Below are 24,185 nucleotides of genomic sequence, written 5' to 3' on the forward strand. Positions count from 1 at the left end.
TATCATCTCAGGGGAAATAACTCTTTGTTTTTGTTATGGGCTTCCTGTAAATCATTCAGAGATATTTTGAAATACATCTTTACATATATGACACACAAGACGTAGTTATGTTACAAAACATAGAATATCAAATAAGTTGATTCCGTGCTAATTATGTAAGACTCAATCGTGTTTATTCTTATTTAAAATCGGTGTTTTAAAGACAAATGTCCCTATAAATGACTAAAAAAAGCTGCCAGTTCTGTTCTGTTTGAGAAAATCCCTCCTTCAAAGGAGCACAATTATATTTGCCAGTTATATTTGGGAAGATTCTTATAAAACTGTAAAAGGGTAATATCCGCATTTATGGATATAATACCCCTAAAAGGTTACATTGATCAAAATTGAATAATATGACATTTGAGAATAGATGTATTTTGGAATTCAGGTACTTTCCTGTAAATCTATGTCTGTGACCATGTTTACATATTTAGTGATGTTGTAATACATCTTATCACTATTTGTCAGCCATTACTTGACATCAGAAAAGTCCTGTAAAATTTTGACGTCACAATACAAAATATGTGACATCAATATTGAAACATGAATGATGAGTGTCGTATGATATCAATAGTTCAATATGTTCAAATGACACAGATTTTCTCAGGTCAACCCGCACAGATTTCCAAATAACGATAAGGTTAATTATGTCACAATAAGAACAAATTTTTTTTTAGTTTTCATGTCTATGTTTGTACTATTACATGACTTGGATATGTTTCTCTAATTGAAAAAGCTGGTCCTTTATATAGAATTGATGAGAAATTTCCACTGTATTATTTCACTTTTGATGTCAAATATTGTATTTAAAGGTTCATACTTTTTCTTTACTTTTCAGAATGAGGATGTTTCAACTTCAGATACTTTTTATACTTTTTCTGAATTTTACAAGTGTTATAAGTGGTAAGTAGTCTTTTAAGATATTGGACACTCTAGGTGATTCAGTTAAATCTCTCCTGCTGTTGAATTTTGAAACTGTGAACATTGGTGAATGCTGGTGATTGTGGTTAGGTATGCATTATTACTCGGTATAATTAATGATAGGTACTCTACAGAGTAGTAAAAACCTAAAATTACAAGCAATCACATTGATTCACATTCAATCACTAATCACTAAGAATGAGCTTGATTCACCCTGTTCCACATTGAATCACTCATCACAAACAATCATCCTGTTCCAAATTGAATCACTGATCAACAGCAATCACCTGTTTTACACTGAACCACTCATCACCAGCATGACCAGCAATCACCTTGATTCACATTGAACCACTCAACACCAGCAATTACCCTTTTCACAGCGATAATGATTCTCTCCTCACCAAAGATCACCCTGTTTCACATTGAATCCATCATCAACAATAATCACCCTGTTCCACATTGAATCACTCACCACCACTGGCACCAGCATGAGCAGCAATCACATTTATTCACATTGAATCATTCATCACCAGCAATCACCCTGTTCAACATTGATCACTCATCACTAGCAATCACCCTGTTTCACAATGAATCACTCAACACCAGCAATCACCCTGTTCAACATTGAATTACTCATCACCAGCAATCACTCTGTTCCACATTGAATCACTCATCTTCAGGAATTATTCTGTTTCACATTGAATCACTCATCACCAGCAATCACCCTTTACCACATTGAATCAATCATCACCAGCAATCACATTGAATCACTAATCACCACCAATCACCATGTTTCACATTGAATCACTCATTACCAGCAATCACCATGTTTCACATTGTATAACTCATTACCAGCAATCACCATGTTTCACATTGAATCACTCACCACCAGCAATCACCATGTTCTACATTGAATCAATCATCACCAGCAATCACCCTGTTTCACATTGAATCACTCATCACCAGCAACCACCCTGTTAGACATTGAATCACTCATCACCAGCAATCACCCTGTTCCACATTAAATCACTTAAAACCAGCAATTACCCTGTTCCACATTGCATCAGTCATCACCAGCAATCACCCTGTTTCACATTGAATCAATCATCACCAGCAATCACCCTGTTTCACATTGAATCACTCATCACCAGCAATCACCATGTTTCACATTGAATCACTCATCACCAGCAATCACCTTGTTTTACATTGAATCACTCATCACCAGCAATCACCTTGTTCCACATTGAATCAATCATCACCAGCAGTCAACTTGTTTTACATTGAATCACTCATCACCAGCAATCACCATCTTCCACATTGAATCAATCATCACCAGCAATCACCCTGTTTCACATTGAATCAATCATCAGCAGCAATCACGTTGTTTTACATTGAATCAATCATCACCAGCAATCACCCTGTTTCACATTGAATCACTCATCACCAGCAATCACCATGTTTCACATTGAACCACTCACCACTAGCAATCACCAAGTTTTATATTGAATCACTCAATACCAGCAATCACCATGTTTCACATTTAATCACTCGTTACCACCAATCACCATGTTTCACATTGAATCACTCAATACCAGCAATCAGCATGTTCCACATTGAATCACTCATCACCAGCAATCATCCTGTTCCACATTGAATCAATCATTACCAGCAATCCCAGTGTTCCACATTGAATCACTCATCACCGGCAATCACCATGTTCCACATTGAAACACTCATTACCAGCAATCACACCGTTAACAGTGAATCACTCATCACCAGCAATCACCCTGATCCACAGTGAACATATTTTGGATAGTGAATTATGTTTTGAACAGTTAAACTATGATTGAATTTACTTTATATTTCAGTGACTCACTACTGTCAAAATGGTAACACACAGACAATAAATGGTGAGACTAGTGGTACTATCAGAACAGTCCTTACTAATGAAACAATCTATGACAACAACTTAAACTGTGGTTGGGTGATTGATGGAGGCGTGAATAAACTGATCCAGCTGTCAATCACACATGTAGATCTACAGTTAGCACCCTCCTACTCGTCATGTGGGACATATGATCATCTCTCAATAATGGATGGTAAATAATACTTATTTTGATATCTTTTGATATAATAAACGTTCTGCTTTGCCTAAAATATCAATTGTTAATTGTAGACATTGTATATCATGCAGCTTTTAAAAAGTGCTTAGATTATAGAAAGATGCAGCAAGAACAAATAGATATAGGAAGATGTGGTGTGAGTGCCAATGAGACAACTCTCCAACCAAATAACAATTTAAAAAAGTAAACCATTATAAGTCTATGTACGGCCTTCAACATGGAACCTTGGCTCACACCGAACAAAAAGCTATAAAGGGCCCCAAAATTACTAGCGTGAAACCATTCAAACGGGAAAACCAACGGTCTAATCTCTATAAAAAAATGAGAAACATGTATAAATAACATAAACAAACGACAACTACTGTAAGTTTGAATATGAATTCTTTACTCTTAAGTTTACCCTACTAAGAAAAGGAAATGTTGGGTTGATGTCAACATGACATAACTTGCCTTATCAAACTGTATGAGGAGGGGAATTATTCAAAATTGTTGTTTTTGAAGAGCTTCTCAATTGATGTAGTTGTTGTGATGATAAGTGAGTTGTTATTAAAATTGAGTATTTTGTTACAAGTACTGGATTCTGCTGCAAAATTTGAAGTATTTCTGTATTTATGTACTTTTAATAATTTGAAATGATTTGTAGGTGATGCAACAGTAACTGAAGCCATTACATCAATATGTGGAGACAGGAATCCATATGAAGTACTCAGCTCAGGACGCTACCTCTATCTCAAATTCTATTCAAATGACAAAAACTTCTATCGACATAGTGGAATCACAGTTAATTTCCAAGTTTTCAGTATGTAACATGTTATGTTTTGAATATTCAGTGTTTGTCTATAAATGTAATGTTTTAATGTACATACCATATAATGAAATCGTTTTTGTTTGCCAAACTGTAGCTTGGACATATAGAATTAACCTTGAATTGCTGTATACCTGCCAAATTGGTTGATTTTTATACCCCTGATGCAGGGTTGGCAAAAACCCGGGTTTTATGAGTACTGCCCAGCCCAGTGGAAAATACTGGGAAACCCGGGTTTTACTGGGTTTTACTGGGTAATACTGGGCAATACTGGGTAATATAAGATTCTGGCCTGAATTTCAAAGAGGATTCAGTAATCAAACACAAATGCAATACATTAAAAAGATATATATAAACCTTTTTTTTATTTATAAATAAGTTTACTTGTTTGAGAGTCTTATGATACATGCATGTACAAAAGTACAAGTGTATACATCTGAGAAAGAATTATTCTAACGACTCTGATAAATGACTCTCAATGGTTATCTGTATAAAATGTATATATTTAGCTATAATACTATGAAACTACAACAAGTTTTTACTATTTTGTGTTGAAATAAGCTTAAAAAATCATATTGCCCAGTATTCCCCGTTTCAGGGAGTATTGCCTAGCCCGGGAAAACCTGGGTTTTCCCGCCCAGTAAAACCTGGGCGGGTAATACTTTGCCAACCCTGCCCTGATGTCCGTACTTCCCCAAATTTTGTTCTGTTCTCTTACTTTAAGTTTGCCTCAACCCAAATGTTATAAAACTTATTTACGATGCTTAACCACAAAACACTGATCAACTTGAAATTTGGTGGTGTCACTTTCAGTGTTCATAAGTTATGCCCCATATGCTAAATCTGTTGTTTCCCCTTCTCTAACTTTAGTTTGCCTCAACCAAATGTTATGAAACGTATACACAATGCTTTTAATCACAAAACAGTCTTAACAGAATAGATCCTGCATCTGTATGTGGAATTTGACTCACTCATAGTTAAACATTCTTCATTTATTTTTGACTCACCTGGCCCACAGGGCCAAGTGAGCTTTTCTCATCACTTGGCGTCCGACGTCGTTAACTTTTAAAAAAATCTTCTCCTCTGAAACTACTGGGCCAAATTTAACCAAACTTGGCCACAATCATCATTGGGGTATCTAGTTTTAAAATGTGTCCGGTGACCCGGCCAACCAACCAAGATGGCCACCATGGCTAAAAATAGAACATAGGGGCAAAATGCAGTTTTTGGCTTTTCTCAAAAACCAAAGCAAATCTGACGGGGTAAAAACTTTTATCTGGTCGAGATCTATCTGCCCTGAACTTTTCAGATGAATTGGAAAACCCGTTGTTAGGTTGCTGCCTCTGAATCAGTAATTTTAAGGAAATTTTGCCGTGTTTGGTTATTATCTTGAATAGTATTATAAATAGAGATAAACTGTAAACAGCAAAAATGTACAGCAAAGTAAGACCTAAAAATAAGTCAACATGACCATAATGGTCAATTGACCCCCTAAGTAGTTATTGCCCTTTATAGTCAATTTTTAACAATTTTCATAAAATTTGTAAAGTTTTACCAACTTTTCCACTGTAACTACTGGGCCAAGTTCATTATAGTTAGAGATAATTGTAAGCAGCAAGAATGTTCAGTAAAGTAAGATCTAAAAACACATCACCATTACCAAAACACAATGTTGTCATGAATCCATCTGTGTCCTATGTTTAATATGTACATAGACCAAGGTGAGTGACACAGGCTCTTTAGAGCCTCTAGTTTATTATAAGTATATTTCTTTTGAATTATCTCTGTTAATAGTATGTTTATAAGAAAAATTCTACAACTGCAATCCTTTTTGTACAAGTCAATACTGTTAATTCCTTGAAGCATTTTGTATTTAAACATAATCATGGTGAAAATATTTTGATAAACTCTGTCTTTTATTCCTGATAGGATATAAGTGTCTATTGTAACCTGAATTCCTCATCTATTTACCCTTGCAGATGAAAATGAGTGTCCACCTGACTGGACAAACCTGACCACTACTGACCAGTGTTACAGAATAAGACAGTCTCCTGTAGCCGGAGTAGACTGGTACTCTGCCTACGATAACTGTATGTTTAGCCAGGCCAACTTAGCTATAATAAATCATCATCAAGTCTTTGATAATTTAAGAGGTAATGTATTACAGTGGTATTATATCATCTGCTTATTATAAAATGAAATATTCTGTAAACATGAAAATATTTGCACTTAGGCACACAATATTCAATTGCCAATTACCAATTTGATTCTGTTATTATACACTTTTTAAACAAATTATTTCACTATGTTTATTATAGACTAGTTCAATACCAGACAAAATTTGCTTTTGCCAATGCAAAGCATGCTCAATTGAAAGTGATGTATCAGCGGTTTTTTCATGACAAATAATTTATGATGTCAAAAGTATTAAGCTTAGCAACAAATTAATGTAATTAAAAGATTTAATAAACTTAAAGGTTATTCACATTACACACAGGTAAATTTGCTCATTCTGCTAGCTCTCCATTGTATATAAAAATGTATGTCCCTCATAAGGGAGGCAACTAAAAGAAGTGATCTCTAATTACATGGTCAATTACAGGAATTGGCAAATAGACAATTAAGAACAGAAATAGTTTGTATTTTAATAATTGTAAACAGAAGCAGATACATGTTTTTAAATCCTTGATTTAATTGTTAGATATAACATTATCTTGTGTTTTCTCTAAAGCTATGTACACACATTTGTACCAACACTGATCTTTGTATATCTTTTTAGCTCATGCACAAAATGTATCTGTGGGATCTGCATGGATTGGACTTACTGATATTGAAACAGAAGGAACATTTAAATGGTTAGACAACACTTTTTTAGTGAGTTGGATTAGGTATGTTAGCATGCTTTCAATAAAATTATATATCAATTAGACAGTAGCCAATGAAAGAAAATCATCATGTCAGGGTTACATACTACTGTCTGTGGATTCATTATTATTCTTTGGATACCAATTTTCGTGGGTAAAGGGAAACCATGAAATTAAATTTTCAACGAATAACAAATTTTCTATAGGCTTGTATGCAGACTTTAGCAAAACCACAAAATGAAATATCCACGAATATGCAAGTTTTCCTTAATCCACGAAAATTGATACCCTTGAAAATAACTGAATCCACAGTACATGTTTTACTGGTAATGATTTATTTGTTCATTTTATGGAGCAGAGTTTGAGTTTAGGAAAAACACATATCTATTCCAATTTTGTTCTACATTAATTGTACCCATAAATCTTTATAGTTTGTTACAAAAAATATCTTTAAAAAATGTAAAAATAACAAAGCAAACAAAACGTAAAAAGCATAATCTGATTCAGCAATGTTATCTTTTGACACATTATAAGTTAATTTTATAAGCTCAAAAGATGAAATTACAAAACCAGTTACTGTAAAAATAGGGTATGGTGAACTGAGGGTAACAATGATGAAAAATTTGTTATTTCATTTCAGAACTGAAGGCAACAATGAAGAAAAATTATGTAATTTCATTTCAGAACTGAGGGTAACAATGATTAAAAAGTATGTTATTTCATTTCAGAACTGAGGGTAACAATGATTAAAAAGTATGTTATTTCATTTCAGAACTGAGGGTAACAATCATGAAAAAGTATGTCATTTCATTTCAGAACTGAAGGCAACAATGAAGAAAAATTATGTAATTTCATTTCAGAACTAAGGGTAACAATGATGAAAAAGTATGTTATTTCATTTCAGAACTGAGGGTAACAATGATCATAAAGAATGTTATTTCAGTTCAGAACTGAGGGTAACAATGATGAAAAAGTATGTTGTTTCATTTCAGAACTGAGGGTAACAATGATGAAAAAGTATGTTATTTCATTTCAGAACTGAGGGTAGCAATGAAGAAAAAGTATGTAATTTCATTTCAGAACTGAGGGTAACAATGATCATAAAGAATGTTATTTCAGTTCAGAACTGAGGGTAACAATGATAAAAAAGTATGTTATTTCATTTCAGAACTGAGGGTAGCGATGATGAAAAAGTATGTTATTTCATTTCAGAACTGAGGGTAGCGATGATGAAAAAGTATGTTATTTCATTTCAGAACTGAGGGTAGCGATGATGAAAAAGTATGTTATTTCATTTCAGAACTGAGGGTAACAATGATGAAATTTTTATTTTATTTCAGAACTGAGGGTAACGATGATGACAGTGACTGTGCAGTATTTAATTTCAATACTCAAAAGTTTCAATTTAAAGAATGTGAAAGAGACAAACACTTAGCAGTTTGTCAGAGAAATAAAGGTAATTACATTATATTATTTTTTTTAGTTTATAGTTATAGTCCACAGAGACCAGTAAGTGTCATTGGTGTTTTCTACCATCTATGTTAATAATACAATATGTTGAGGATTTTCAATGTTCAAGCTTGATTAAATGGCAGACTTATAAATCTATTGCCCATCTCTCTAGGTTTGTTCAAACAGGCATTTCTCAATTTTATATAGATTAGACTGTTGGCTTTCTCGTTTAAATGGTTTTACACTTGTAATTTTTGGGGCCCTTTATAGCTTGCTGTTCAGTGTGAGCTAAGGCCCTGTGTTGAAGGTTATACCTTGACCTATAATGGTTTACTTTTATAAATTTTTACTTGGATGGAGAGTTGTCTCATTGGCACTCAAACCACATCTTCCTATATCTATACGCATTATTTTCTAATGTTTCCAAATTTAGGATCCTTTCAAAATGTAGAGACAACAATACACATAGTTAATGTTTTTTACAAAACATATTACCAAGTTATTTATATATTTGTTGATTTGAAAACGGTTACTTAGTTGAACCCCTTTTACTTTGCGCCACTTCTTACACCATCATTAATTTGCAATACTGTTTGTTTTTCTCTTACAGTGAACAAAACAAGTATATTTTCAATACCAGTAGAGAAGGAAAAAGAAAGTAAGTACATAAATCTTACATACAAACTAACCTCAAGTTATCTATACTCAAAACACTTCCAACTTGGCTAACTTGAATTTTGATTTGAGAAAAATTCTAGAGTAATTGAGAGAGGGTATAATACATAGAAAAAAGTATTTCTAGTGATACACTAGGTGTTCAAACTTCCATCCAAGAATTGAGCTACTTTTGGTTTTAAACCTGTATGCTATTTGTGACTTATAAAAGAGTTTTTTTTTCTAGGTTGAATAAGTATGAATTTGTAACTATTTTACTGCACACTTTTGTCATTCTGTATAAACAATAAGTATGTTTAATGTATATTGGTTGCTTCAGCTACATAAATCTGCTTTCCTGATTTACATGCAAATTTAATGTTGTCTTCTTGATATAAATGCAGATCTAGAATACAGTTTACAAAGTACACTATGAACACATTTTACACACAATGTTTACAAGTGGGGTGAAATTTCAATTCTAGTGTAATTTGGAAATATCTGTAACTATGCACAGTCAAAGAAAAAAAAAGAAAATGAATATGGTTCAGAGATTTTTTTTCTTTTGTATCATTTACTTAAATTGCTGAATTGCTGAAGCAATATTTTGATGGAAAAGACCCATTTTGAATATGGACAGATTATTTTCTAGTTTTTGCACTTAATTTATTGGCAAAAATTCTGAAAAAGCACTTATGAATTTTGCAAATGGTGATTCATGGGCGGAAGTTAAAATATTTATTTTTCATGGTGTACACTATTTTGTTAGTGAAATATCTTAATTATAAATTTATAGCACTGGACAATAAGCTGGACATTAAGCAACAATAAATGAATCAAAATATTGAAATAAAAAACAACAAAGTCAACAATATTCAGCATGTTGAAATGTTTTTATACCATATATCTTCCCGTATGAAACATTTATGAAGTCTAAACCATGAATTAAATATTATTGTATGGTGTGACCTCCTTTCCAGTATGCATTGTTTCATGTAGTATGTGTGAGAAGAATTTATAGTGGCTAGCATGAATACTTATAATGATGGGAAGACCTCAAATAATTGATTTGAATTACAATTTTTTCCTCCTTCAGAAATCCTAAAACATTAAAACAAAGTTTCATACATTCCTTTCTTCTATAAAGAAAAAATAGCATGTAGTACTGTTCTGCCTAACCTCTTTCCCTTACAGCAGTAAATTAAAAATGTTATTTTTTTTATCTCCTTCAAACCAATTTGTGGAAATGAAATTTATAGCAATGTACAAATGTTAAGTCCATTTTTGTTTTTAAATTTCAGAGAAAGTGGAGCATTTTAATATAAGAATAATCTTGATCATTGTGGGTATTGTGCTAGCCATTATTATTGTCGTCACTATCATTGTGTGTAAGAGAAAGAGGAAGCATAGATATAATCAGGCACATCGCTCAGTAGAGATGGATTCTGTACACGACGAGGAAGAGACACCTAGACTAGTCTCTACAAACTATACAGAACGTCCAGAGATGAACAATAAAACATCTTTTCCAGAAGGCATCATTCAGCCATCAGCTCCTCCATCTTATGAACATGTGATGGGCGGCCATGCTTGAATGTGACAATGTGTAATTTATTGTTAATGGTGCTATCTTTGAAAAAACCATCCTAAATAATGATACAATACCAAAGTGCAGCTAGCAGGTGACAATGAGTTGATTATAGTTAATTAGTGATTAAATTCATAACAAAGTTGTCTTTAAGATCCATAGAAAACCACTGAAATATATCGTCAAAGTACAGGTCTAAAGAAACTGGATCTAGATGATGACATTGTGTCATTTATTGTTTATTAGTGTGCACATTCATTATAAAACTGTCTTTAAGATCACCAGAAATCCATCCTAAATATATCACCAAAGAGAAGGCCTATGGAAGCTTATACATGTATTACTTAAACCTTCATACAGCCACACAAAATGTACTTGTGAACATGCCCAAATTGTATTTTGAAATTTTACCGAACACATATCTGTTACTGTACTTCATTCTACAAAAATTGTACAGATTTTTCTTCCGTACATGAAGTTGTGCACCAGCTGTTGTTTTAATATTTGCTTCGATATATTTTTGTCCAAATCATGGACTTAATCATTTATGTGTATATTATTTGGAGACGGCAGACAACATTTTTAAACATATTGAACTCCATTCTTAAGGTTAATTAATATAATGCTCAATATTACACACCTTATTGCTCAATAATCTACTGAATAGTATTCTATTTATAGTCTATAGATTTTTTTTGTATATTAGATATTTCATTAAAGTACATAAATTAATTATATTTGACAAACACATATTTTTAAATGAAAGTAACTCATATATCTAACACTGGTCCACACACCCTTTCCAAACATAAAATGTGGGTAATTGGAGATTTTTTTCAATGGAACCCCCCCTTTTTTTTTTGCTGATCAATACATTTGAATGGGAGCATATAGTTGGAACCCCCCTTTTTAAAATAGCTGGATCTGCCCCTGAACAGAGGTTACCAATAAATGAGGTATGACATTGGGAGTATGGGTAATTCTTCAATGAAATATTTTGACAACTTTAATTATTTCAGAAACCGGTATTTTCAGAAATTAAACAGTCTAATGGGTTTGAATGACAGTGCTTATAAATGTACTAAAAATGACATTAGGTACATTTCAGCAATTATCTCTGCTGAAACTGAATTGTCTCCCATTAAAAACCAATGTAATTTTTATGTAGTTATTATTTTTTATGTATAATTTTGATCAATGTAATTGTGCAATAGATGTGTTTATGATAGAAATATAATGCGTGTGGAAAGATTTTATTTATTGTTGACAATCTGGAGTATTTGTTTAAACATGAATTGAATTTGTACATGTACATGATGTACATGTATATTTGTTTTTGTTTTGTAATTTTCCACCTCATACCTCATTTTTGTAATGAAGACAATTTTGTATGATGTTTTAATAGTATGTATGTATTTTTTCTTTGTTTAGTGATATATTCTTTTACATATCAACATATCCATATTGCTTTATGCCCAACCTTATTAAAACAGATAAAAATAAAGTATTACTTAGGTATGATACTCCTGTGAGTAATTATGCAACTGCCATAGCGAATGGGACATTGAGGGCATACGATACAGTTACAGGGGAGGTAATGACGTTGCTAAAAATAAATTATAAATTGTTATTTGCGCAATGTCAAACTATGACTTATCGGGAAAAGATGCAGTTTTTCGACTGATTTTTGTCATTCAAACTTATTTAACTTGAAAACTAGTTCATGAACCCCTCTTTTTTAAAATATCATTTGGTTTGATTAAGCGAGAAGATTATGTGTGCCAATTTTCATGAAAACGTGAATAGTTGAATTTTTTTTTTAATTTGATAAATATACAGCAAATCGGAAGTTTGAGCAAATATACAAAATTTCCACCTCATTTTAGTCAAAAAGTAGCACATGATGGTAAATTTTTATTACATATTTGATTTAATCAGGTGAAAAATAGTCTATATGGAAATTTTTATAAATATGTATAAGCGGGATAAAAACTGTATCGTATGCCCTTAAGTTTTACCCTTGTCTGTCTGAACGTATGTCCCAAAGTTTGTTTCTGCTCTTCATTAAATCCAGTACTTTCTATTGTGATTGTAACCCCAAATTCGATTGGTTTACAAAAGAGATAGAAGTATGTTTGTTTGTTTGTTAAGGTGTTTCCTGTCGAATTTTAATATTATTTCAAACTCATTTATAATAGATAATGAAGACCTCATTCATGTCATATAATGTCTTGGTATGTTAAAGATCAGGGTTTTGATGTTCCTTTTTAGTTTTTTTTATAGAAAGAATTAAGAAAACATATCCCCTTATGACTTCCTTTGTGATATGTGGAAAATTTATCTTTCAACTTCTTGATATGCTTTATTTATTAATTTTTATACCTTGTATTGTAATAAAATTTTCTAAGAAATCATATCTTATTTTTTTTTAGAAGTAATGTTCAGTTAATTGGTTAAATGCTCAAAAGTCCAGTAGACAATATTACATGCATTTTCAGGACAGATGCATTTTTAAAATGTTTCATGAATATACTATGTTAAAACTGATAAAAATAAAGCATTACTTAAGTATGATACTTCTGTGAGTAATTATGCCCCTCTGTAGCAGAGGGGACATTAAGTTTTACCCTTGTCTGTCTGAATGTACATCCCTAAGTTGGTTTATGTTCTCTCACTTTAGTTTGCCTCAATCAAATGTTATATTACTTATACACAATGCTTATTACTAAAAAAGACAGATCAAGTTTGAATAATGGTGTTGTAACTTTAACCGTTTTAGAGTTATGCCCCTTAAATAATGAAAAAAATGCCGAATTTTTAGTTTTCATTCTCTTACTTTAGTTTACCAAAAGTTATGAAACTTATACACAATGATCATAAGCACAAACCCCAGATCAAGTTTGAAGTTGGTTGCTTCACTTTAATGATGTTAGAGTTATGCCCATTTATAAATAAAAAAATTGCTGGAATCTAATATCTGTTCTAAAAATATCAATGATGTAATTGTTAAAAGAAATTTTTAGAATTGGAGTTATCTTCCTTTGTCCCTAATTGTAGTTAACTAAAATACAACCAATTCTTTATACAATGCAATGTTCATAACTTTATATGATATGCAAGCGGGGGCATCATTTATGTCCCATGGACACATTCCCCATTTATTTTTATTTATTTTTTCATTAAATCAAGTATTTTCTATTGTGATTTGAACCCCAAATTTGATTCGTTTACAAAAGAGATAGAAGTATGTTTACTTGTTTGTTAAGGTGTTTCCTGTCGAATTTTAATATTATTTCAAACTCATTTATAATAGATAATGAAGACCTCATTCATGTCATATAATGTCCTGATATGTTTAAGATCAGGGTTTTGATGTTCCTTTTTAGTTTTTTAGCTCACCTGGCCTAAAAGGCCATGTGAGCTTTTCTCATCACTTGGCGTCCGTCGTCGTCGTCGTCTGTCGTCGTTAACAATTTTTCAAACATCTTCTCCTCTGAAACTACTGAATGGATTTGAATGAAACTTAAAATGATTGTTCCTTAGATTATCCTGCACAAAGTGTGTGCTTCGATTTTTGATCCGTCAAAAAACATGGCCGCCGTTACTTAAAATAGAACATAAGGGTCAAATGCAGTTTTTGGCTTATATCTCAAAAACGGAAGCATTTAGAGCAAATCTGACTGGGTAAAAATGTTCATTAGGTCAAGATCTATCAGCCCAGAAATTTTCAGATGAATCAAACAAACCATTGTTGGGTTGCTGCCACTTAATTGGTAATTTTAAGGAAATTTTGCAGTTTTTGGTCATTATCTTGAATATTATTATAGATGAAGATAAACTGTAAACAGCAAAAATGATCAGCAAAGTAAGATCTACAAATAGGTTAATATGACCAAAATTGTCAATTGACCCCTTAAGGGGTAAATGTCCTTTAATGACAATTTTTCACAATTTGTTCATCATATTTGCTAACTTTAAAAAATCTTCTCCTCTGAAACTACTGAATGGATTTGGATGAAACTTAGCATGATAGTTCCTTAGATTATCCTGCACTAAGTGTGTGCTTCGATTTTTGATCCGTCAAAAAACATGGCCGCCCTTACTTTAAATAGAACATAGGGGTCAAATGCAGTTTTTGGCTTATATCTCAAAAACGAAAGCATTTAGAGCAAATCTGACATGGGGTAAAAATGTTCATTAGGTCAAGATCTATCAGCCCTGAAATTTTCAGACGAATCAAACAAACCATTGTTGGGTTGCTGCCACTTAATTGGTAATTTTAAAGAAATTTTGCAGTTTTTGGTCATTATCTTGAATATCATTATAGATAAAGATAAACTGTAAACAGCAAAAATGATCAGCAAAGTAAGATCTACAAATAGGTTAATATGACCAAAATTGTCAATTGACCCCTTAAGGGGTAAATGTCCTTTAATGACAATTTTTCACAATTTGTTCATCATATTTGCTAACTTTAAAAAATCTTCTCCTCTGAAACTACTGAATGGATTTGGATGAAACTTAGCATGATAGTTCCTTAGATTATCCTGCACAAAGTGTGTGCTTCGATTTTTGATCCGTCAAAAAACATGGCCGCGCTTACTTTAAATAGAACATAGGGGTAAGTTTTTGTGTTTTGGTCTGTTTTTCTTATACTATATGCAATAGGTCTACTAAAATTGGTGTATAGAATGATTGTAAGGTGTACATGTCTAGCTGACAGGTGTCATCTAACCTTGACCTCATTTTCATAATTCAGTGGTCAAAGTTAACTTTTTTAGTTTTGGTCTATTTTTTTAATACTTTATGCATTAGGTCAACTATATTTGGTGTATGAAAATATTTTATGATCTATATGTCGGTTACGCAGGTTTTATTTGAACTTGACCTCATTTTCACCATTGCTAAGTTTTAAGTGTTTGTGTTTTGGTCTCATTTTCTTTATTTATAAACAGTAAGTCATATATATTGTAATATTGAAGAATTGTTAGCTGTACATGTTTGCCTGGCATGGTTCAATATGTTCAATAAGGCATTGTTTACCAGGTGAGCGATTCAGGCTCTTGAGAGCCTCTTGTTTATAGAAGGAATTAAGAAAACATGTCCCCTTGTGACTTCCTTTGTGATATGTTGAAAATTTATCTTTCAACTTCTTGATATGCTTTATTTATTAATTTTTATACCTTGTATTGTAATAAAATTTTCTAAGAAAATCATATCTTATTTTTTTGTAGAAGTAATGATCAGTTAATTGGATAAATACTTAAAAGTCCAGTAGACAATATTACATGCATTTTCAGGACAGATGCATTTTTAAACTATTTCATGAATATACTATGATAAGCAAAAGATAACAAGTTTATATGACTTTTTAAGATAACATATTAGCTCGCACTGTAACAGTGTGTAAAAAAAAGAATCAAGACCCCACTGTTTTTGCTGAAACTCACTAATGCTGTTTGCTTGACAGAGCCATTCAATATGTAAAAGTCCTACTAAATATTTTTAAAATTGAATGTGATATTTGTCATTGGACGTTAAGCAACCTTCAATCAATCAAATATTTCTGAGGTTCAGTAGTTAAAGCTAGGACATAATGCATACTAGCAGATTTGAATCAAACAAATTTTTGCATTTTATATGGTGTAGAAGTAAATGTAACCTACATTTAATTTAACCGTCTGTCTAAAGGGCACCCATGATGCCAATGTGCAATACTTCAATATTGAAAGTCTTGATAGTAAAAGTATAAAACAGTATGAATGATTAATAACAAAGCAGTTAATGGCATAGGATGGCTTATTGCTTTGGATCATGTTACTTTATGAGGGTTTATCTGACATTAACATGGTATGGTTCATTTTTATGAAACAATGGGACAAGGGTACCAATCAGTTGCCTATAGAAAAACCTTGATCTTTAAGATTTTCAACACAAGGTTCAATTGTAATCAGTAAAGCAGACAAGAAATTTCAGTATGTGCACTTGTTATAAATTTAAAAAAAAAAACTTTATGCAGTAGATTAAATATGAAATGTATGCTAAATTGAAACAGCAACCCCGAAACACAAAAAAAACTAAAAGACATCGGTCTAAAAAACTCATCATAGATACCAGGATTAAAATTGTGTACGCCAGACATTGTTTTGACTACAAAAGACTCATCAGTGATGCTTGAATCCAAAAAAGTTAAAAAGGCCAATTAAAGTATGAAGTTGGACACCAATTGATGAGGACCCAAATTTCCAAATGGTTTTGTGAAATAAGCTAAGGTAATATATTCCTGAAGTAGAAATGATGATGGATCCAGTAATTTTCATAATATTCAAAGCCATGCTCTATTGAATTCAAATGGAACAGGGAATGCAAGTGAATTAAATCACAATTAAAAGTTTTGTTGTACTGTAATTTGAACAAAGCCAGAAATCATAATGGACTTTTGTGCTTAGAAATTTGGTAAAATAAGTCTGAAAGTAAGTTTACATGTATCTGTTTATATTCTAAACAGTTGTTTTTCTTTAAAGTTTTGGTTTTATCATATAGAACTGGGTCATTTGTGGCCTTCAGCTGTTTTCTGCTATTTTATTAGGTTGTCTCTTACACATTCCCTGTTTCCATTCTCTCTGCCATTAAAGTTGTCAACATTTTACACCTTGTCACACTTGGTATAAAGATATTTACAAATAAATGACAACCCATGTTGGGATCTCCTGTAGTTGGTGATAGCAATACTGGTATACTAGTATTGTGCACAATATTGGTATACAAATTTTGTCATTTCATTTGTAAATATCTTTATACCAAGTATGACAAGGTGTAAAATGATGACAAAGAAAATAAGTAGAGAGCATAGCAGGATAGAATAATGCCTTAGATAAATAATGCCAATTGATAAGGGAATTTATAGTTACTATTGTAGGTAATTCCACCTAGCTAAGTAATTCTATGAAACTCCTCAGATGACTCATATTGTTTAGATAGAGGGAAATACATACTATTCTTCATATATTATTGTTTGAAATTTACATGGATATCTTTTTTTTTCAGAAACAGAGGTGATATCCTTGCGCTGGCAGATTATTCTTGGTATATCAGGAGGTGTTATCATCGTAATTATTTGTTTTGCATTGTACTGCAAATTTCACAGAAAAATACCTACTTCCCCTGGATCAGAGAGTAGTACAAGTCATCGCTTACGATACCAGCCCCAGGAACCATCATATAATCATCAACATTTTCCAGACAGAACACCAAGGAGAGAAACAAACAATCCTCAATACAACAGGACAAATGATGCTCCGCCTCCATATGCAGATGTTCCATTCAACAACACAAACAGTAGACCAGCAGTTCACATTAATCCTCAAATTAACCTTAATGTGACAGTTAATTCAAATGGTGATCAGCCACCTTCCTACATATTTAGTGCTCCTACTGTATAGGAGTTTATCCTCTGTTAGGGGTAGACCAGCAGTTCACATTAATCCTCAAATTAACCTTAATGTGACAGTAAATTCAAATGGTGATCAGCCACCTTCCTACATATTTAGTGCTCCTACTGTATAGGAGTTTATCCTCTGTTAGGGGTAGACCAGCAGTTCACATTAATCCTCAAATTAACCTTAATGTGACAGTAAATTCAAATGGTGATCAGCCACCTTCCTACACATTTAGTGCTCCTACTGTATAGGAGTTTATCCTCTGTTAGGGGTAGACCAGCAGTTCACATTAATCCTCAAATTAACCTTAATGTGACAGTTAATTCAAATGGTGATCAGCCACCTTCCTACACATTTAGTGCTCCTACTGTATAGGAGTTTATCCTCTGTTAGGGGTAGACCAGCAGTTCACATTAATCCTCAAATTAACCTTAATGTGACAGTTAATTCAAATGGTGATCATCCACCTTCCTACATATTTAGTGCTCCTACTGTATAGGAGTTTATCCTCTGTTAGGGGTAGACCAGCAGTTCACATTAATCCTCAAATTAACCTTAATGTGACAGTAAATTCAAATGGTGATCAGCCACCTTCCTACATATTTAGTACTCCTACTGTATAGGAGTTTATCCTCTGTTAGGGGTAGACCAGCAGTTCACATTAATCCTCAAATTAACCTTAATGTGACAGTAAATTCAAATGGTGATCAGCCACCTTCCTACATATTTAGTGCTCCTACTGTATAGAAGTTTATCCTCTGTTAGGGGTAGACCAGCAGTTCACATTAATCCTCAAATTAACCTTAATGTGACAGTTAATTCAAATGGTGATCAGCCACCTTCCTACACATTTAGTGCTCCTACTGTATAGGAGTTAATCCTCTGTTAGGGGTAGACCAGCAGTTCACATTAATCCTCAAATTAACCTTAATGTGACAGTTAATTCAAATGGTGATCATCCACCTTCCTACACATTTAGTGCTCCTACTGTATAGGAGTTTATCCTTTGTTAGGGGTAGACCAGCAGTTCACATTAATCCTCAAATTAACCTTAATGTGACAGTTAATTCAAATGGTGATCAGCCACCTTCCTACACATTTAGTGCTCCTACTGTATAGGAGTTTATCCTCTGTTAGGGGTAGACCAGCAGTTCACATTAATCCTCAAATTAACCTTAATGTGACAGTTAATTCAAATGGTGATCATCCACCTTCCTACATATTTAGTGCTCCTACTGTATAGGAGTTTATCCTCTGTTAGGGGTAGACCAGCAGTTCACATTAATCCTCAAATTAACCTTAATGTGACGGTAAATTCAAATGGTGATCAGCCACCTTCCTACACATTTAGTGCTCCTACTGTATAGGAGTTTATCCTCTGTTAGGGATAGACCAGCAGTTCACATTAATCCTCAAATTAACCTTAATGTGACAGTCAACTCAAATGGTGATCAGCCACCTTCCTACACATTTAGTGCTCCTTCTGTATAGATATGGATGTTCTTGTTATTTTTATATGGCTTCATAATATATCTGCTTTATATTGTTTCGTCATATTTTGTTATTTTGTATACAGTACAAAACTTTAATATTTAAACCATTTTTCTTGTTACTGTTCTGTCCTATTAGATATTATTTTGAGATATTCAAGACAATTGTCAAATGTTGCAATCAGTTGAAAAAGCTTGATAACTTAGGACTTTATCTTTTTTTACTGGTTTTACTACAGAACTTTTCTTATTCAACCACCAAGAAGTTTGTAACAGATGTTGGTAAAATGAAATTATTTCATATTTTGTTTGCTTTCTATAAAATTTGATATATCCCACCACTTACTTGTCACTTTGTCATTCCTAAATTCAAGTTGTTTTTGTTGTGCTTATTTGTAATTTATAAATGTATACTGTTAAGTTACAAATTATATTCAAGTTTGTTAGGACAAACCATAAACGTCAAAATCATTCAATCACGTAGTGGAATTAACTATTTGTGGATTCTTATAAATTCTATATATAACTTTTGGACTATTTTCTATCTCGGTCTATTTCTGAAATTTATTCTTACATACTTTGATTTTTTAACCCTATATGCTTACATTGCCTATGTAAATTTTAAAATTGTTTGTATGCACATTGAATGACAAATCTATGTGACGTACAAAATTTTCTGATGTCAGACACACAAATCAATGAATGTGTTTGTAGATAGATGTTTTTGTGTTCTGTTAAATTGTTCCTTTTAAAATTGTTATACGATGATGACTGATGTACCCATATTTTGACTATTTTATTTATTGTGTCTGTTTAGTTAACGCATCAATGTAAATATAACGGAATTTGATGAGACTGTCATCAAAGTGAGAGGGTTAGCGCTATAAAACCAGGTTTAATCCACCATTTTCTACATTTGAAAATGCCTGTACCAAGTCAGGAATATGACAGTTCTTGTCCATTTGTTTTTGATGCGTTTTGTTATTTGATTTTGCCATGTGATTATGGACTTTCCGAATTGATTTTCCTCTAAGTTCAGTATTTTTGTGATTTTACTTCTTTTTTTTTTATATAGTTTATGAGATATCTAATATAGTTTATAAGATATCTCATAAATTATATAATATATCTTATGAACTATTTGAGATATCTTATAAACTTTAGAAGATATCTTATATAAAAAATATTTTATAAGATATCTCACATACTTTATATAATATATCTTATGAACTATATGAGATATCTTATAAATTAAAGGAGATATCTTATATATTATATGAGATATCTTGAAATACGAATATAATTGCAAAACTGCTTGCCATATTAAATGACTATATTAACTCATTCTTCTTTCCTTTTTTAAAAAAAACACAAAAATACTGAACTCCTAGGAAAATTCAAAACTGATAGCCCGTAATCAAATTGCAAAGATTTTTAAAAAGCTCAAACACATCAAACGAATGGATTACAACTGTCATATTCCTGAATAATATATAATATAGTAAACCAAGAAAAAAGTAACAGAAGAAAATTGACCAAAAAAAACAAGGTCTACAAACTTAAAACATTTCTAAATGATTTAGTAGTTTTTACTTTTTTTAGCTTTTTTTGGTTTTAATCTTGACAACCCTTAAAGCCCCAGTCCCACTAGACCACGATCGCACCACGCTCACCGCGATCTAAAATAAATTTAGATCGTGGTGAGGTCGCGGTATGAGCGGTATGAAAATGTTAATTTTCGTTGCTTTCACGATGCTACTACGTCCTAAATACGCTTCTACAACGATCTCGCTACGATTAAACCACGTTCTCACCGCGCTTATTCTGTGACCTCACTACGCTCATAAAGATCTTTCTACGCTCTTCACGTTCTCACTACGACCATACCACGAGTTATCCGATTGCAACACGATCTTACTGCGATTATAGCACGTTCTTACCACGATTATACTACGTTCATAACGCGATCTTACTACGTTCTCAGCAATACCGTCAATATCGTGTTTCATATCAATATAGTTCAATTCCTTCTATTTCTGATTAAAACGGAGATTTCTCGGAAACAATACAGTCATGCCACCAAAATCTACTCGAACACGTGGGCGTGGTGGTAGGGGTTGATGTAGAGGCAGAGGGAGCAAAGTATGAACGCCTTACTAAACTCCAAATAGTACACAAGAAACTAAAATTTAAAATAGTACAAGACTAACAAAGGCCAGAGGCTCCTGACTTGGGACAGGCGCAAAAATAGTGGAGTTAAACATGTTTGTGAGATCTCAACCCTCCCACTATACCTCTAGCCAATGAAGAAAAGTAAACGCATAACAATATGCACATTAAAATTCAGTTCAAGAGAAGTCCAAGTCTGATGTCAGAAGATGTGACTAAAGAAAATAAACAAAATGACAATAATACATAAATAACAACAGACTACTATCAGTTAACTGACATGCCAGCTCCAGACTTCAATTAAACTGGTACTATACACATAAGTAGTATAATACTTGTCATCAAGAGATGTCGGAACGACCAATCAAACCTAAATTACAACCTATTGTTGGTCCATAAAGCTCAAATGACGATATTTTAGTGAACGATAGCAGAGATGACACAGATGTGTCAATATATATAGGAAGATGTGGTTTGAGTGCCAATGAGACAACTCTCCATCAAGTTGAACGTAAAAATCTATAAAAGTAAACCATTATAGGCCAAGGTATATGTACGGCCTTCAATACGGAGCCTTCGCTCACACCGAACAGCACGCTATAAAGGGACCAAAAAAATACTAATGTTAAACCATTTAAACGGGAAAAACCAACGGTCTAATCTATATAAAAACGAGAAGCATGTTTGAGCCGTTAAAGCAAATGGATAAATACATTCAGACAAACAAAATCTAGGGAGTATTTTTTATATATTTTATGTGAAAATGACAATAAAAATGATGGTCGTAGTGTGAACGTAGTAAGGTCGCGAGAAGAGCGTGATGAGGACGGCAAGGGCGTGCTAGAATCGTACTATTGTCGTGAACAGCGTGGTAAAGTCGTATTGGAAGCGTAGTTGGGTCGCGGTGAGAACGTGATGGTCGTAGTAAGGTCGTGATAACGTCGCTGTGAGATCGTAGCGCAATCTCTCCGAATAGAATCACGCTTTCGCTACGCTCTCGCTACGATTGTACAGCGACCTTTGCGATCTTACTACGATCTTAATTTGCTCTCACTACGCTTCTACTACGACCTAATTTCGCCACGACCGCACCACGATTGTTTTGAACATGTTCAAAGTTGGCCACGCTCTTCACGATCTTGAAGACCTCACCATGACCGTGGTACGACCTTACTGCGACCTACACGATCGTACCACGATCATCAAAATTTGCATTTTTTTCACAGATCGTAGTGCGATCGTGGCCTAGTGGGACTGGGGTATTACATAAATCTGTAAAATAAATGAAAAATGATCCTAGTATTGGTATTTATTTTGCATGTTATCTTTGATTGTATGATAATTATGTAAAAGAGAAGCTTTTTTTGAAGAAATTGTTGTATGATTTTGTTGATATATAACTGTACTACTAAATAAAGACTTCTATTAAGTGATTTTTTTTATGATAATAAAAGGCATTATTTACAGTTTAAAATGTTTAAGAATAAGATGATATTGTATCTATTTGATTTTACATTAAAGGGAAATTCCGCGATTTTTTACTTATCATCTAATTATGTTCATCTTAACATAAAAAACACATTTGCAAAGTTTTAAATTTATATTCCTTAAAAACATTTTTACTACAGAGCACATAATAAAATCTCATTCAAACTTAGTTATTTAATTTTATATTTTTGTTAAATATTTATACTTTAATACGAATACAAGAGATAAGAAAGTCTACCTAATATTCAAATAGAAAATTGTTCAATAGAATAAGGAAGTAATATTTTCCTCTATTGTTTGGTGAACTATGCATTCTTCATTTGCTTTGGTTAATGTAGTAGCAATACTGGTTCTGATGGCATACTTGCACTTCTTATTTTGCATTTAGCCAGTCAGAGAAAATTGTAACTTCTTTTAATAAAGGATGGCATTTGAAGATCATGTTAATTTTGTGGTTCACCTTCAAATTCTTAACCCATTTCTACTAGTACACTCTATAACAGATAAGCTTTAATGATGTTTTAATCATTATCATGAACTGTTTTTCATATTCATTTAAACATTTTATATCTTTTACAGATATTTGTATTAAAATTTGTTTAAAAGTTCTGTTGTATTGTCTTACTTGCCTGTATGCTACATCTTAAACATTGTTGTTGATGGTTTATGTCTGTCATATTTTTTTTTCTAACCTGTGAAAAGAGTCACTGAATGCCAGAAATATGGATAACAATCAGGTGGCTATTTGTATTTAGTTGGTACCAAACACGTTGACTAAAATTAATTTGGTTGGTTTAATTTTCATAAAATTTAACAAAATATTTGAACACCAGTAAACTACATAAATACTGTTGCCTTTATTTTACTTTGAACCGTTGACAAAAGTAAGAAAATTTCGAAAACCTGACCTGATCTATTACTTCTACGGGCAGTGAGCCCGGATCCCAGGCTGCACCTTAAGCTTATATTTCAGAATACAGAAGTGATTACTTCATACCTTGTATACAGATGCATTATGTTGCAGAGTTTCCATCAATCGTATGTCCTTGACCTCATTAAAATGGTTCAGCTATTACATGAAAAAAAGTTCTTTTTTTTGTTTTATAAACTATATTTGGTACACAGTAATTATGAATATTATTATATGTGTTTT

The 24,185-nt window shown here is 32.6% G+C and overlaps 1 protein-coding gene across 2 annotated transcripts; it reads left to right on the plus strand.

Annotated features, from left to right (window-relative positions):
* Nucleotides 1-18: 18 nt before the first annotated feature.
* On the plus strand, nt 19-23,637 carry LOC143078693 (uncharacterized). Of its 2 annotated transcripts, none has more exons than XM_076253603.1 (9): nt 19-155; nt 878-942; nt 2,829-3,059; nt 3,727-3,882; nt 5,868-6,041; nt 6,668-6,776; nt 8,093-8,208; nt 8,815-8,862; nt 17,494-23,637. In XM_076253603.1, exons 2-9 carry the CDS (start codon nt 879-881, stop codon nt 17,886-17,888), a joined length of 1,293 nt encoding a protein of 430 aa, XP_076109718.1. In that variant the 5' UTR covers nt 19-155; nt 878; the 3' UTR covers nt 17,889-23,637. The 2 variants fall into 2 exon arrangements, with proteins under 2 accessions (XP_076109718.1, XP_076109719.1); XM_076253604.1 differs by lacking the exon at nt 17,494-23,637 and adding an exon at nt 10,160-15,659.
* Nucleotides 23,638-24,185: the final 548 nt, after the last annotated feature.

Source organism: Mytilus galloprovincialis, chromosome 6 (assembly GCF_965363235.1).
Source record: "Mytilus galloprovincialis chromosome 6, xbMytGall1.hap1.1, whole genome shotgun sequence".
In the NCBI taxonomy this organism is placed as follows: Eukaryota; Metazoa; Mollusca; class Bivalvia; order Mytilida; family Mytilidae; genus Mytilus; species Mytilus galloprovincialis.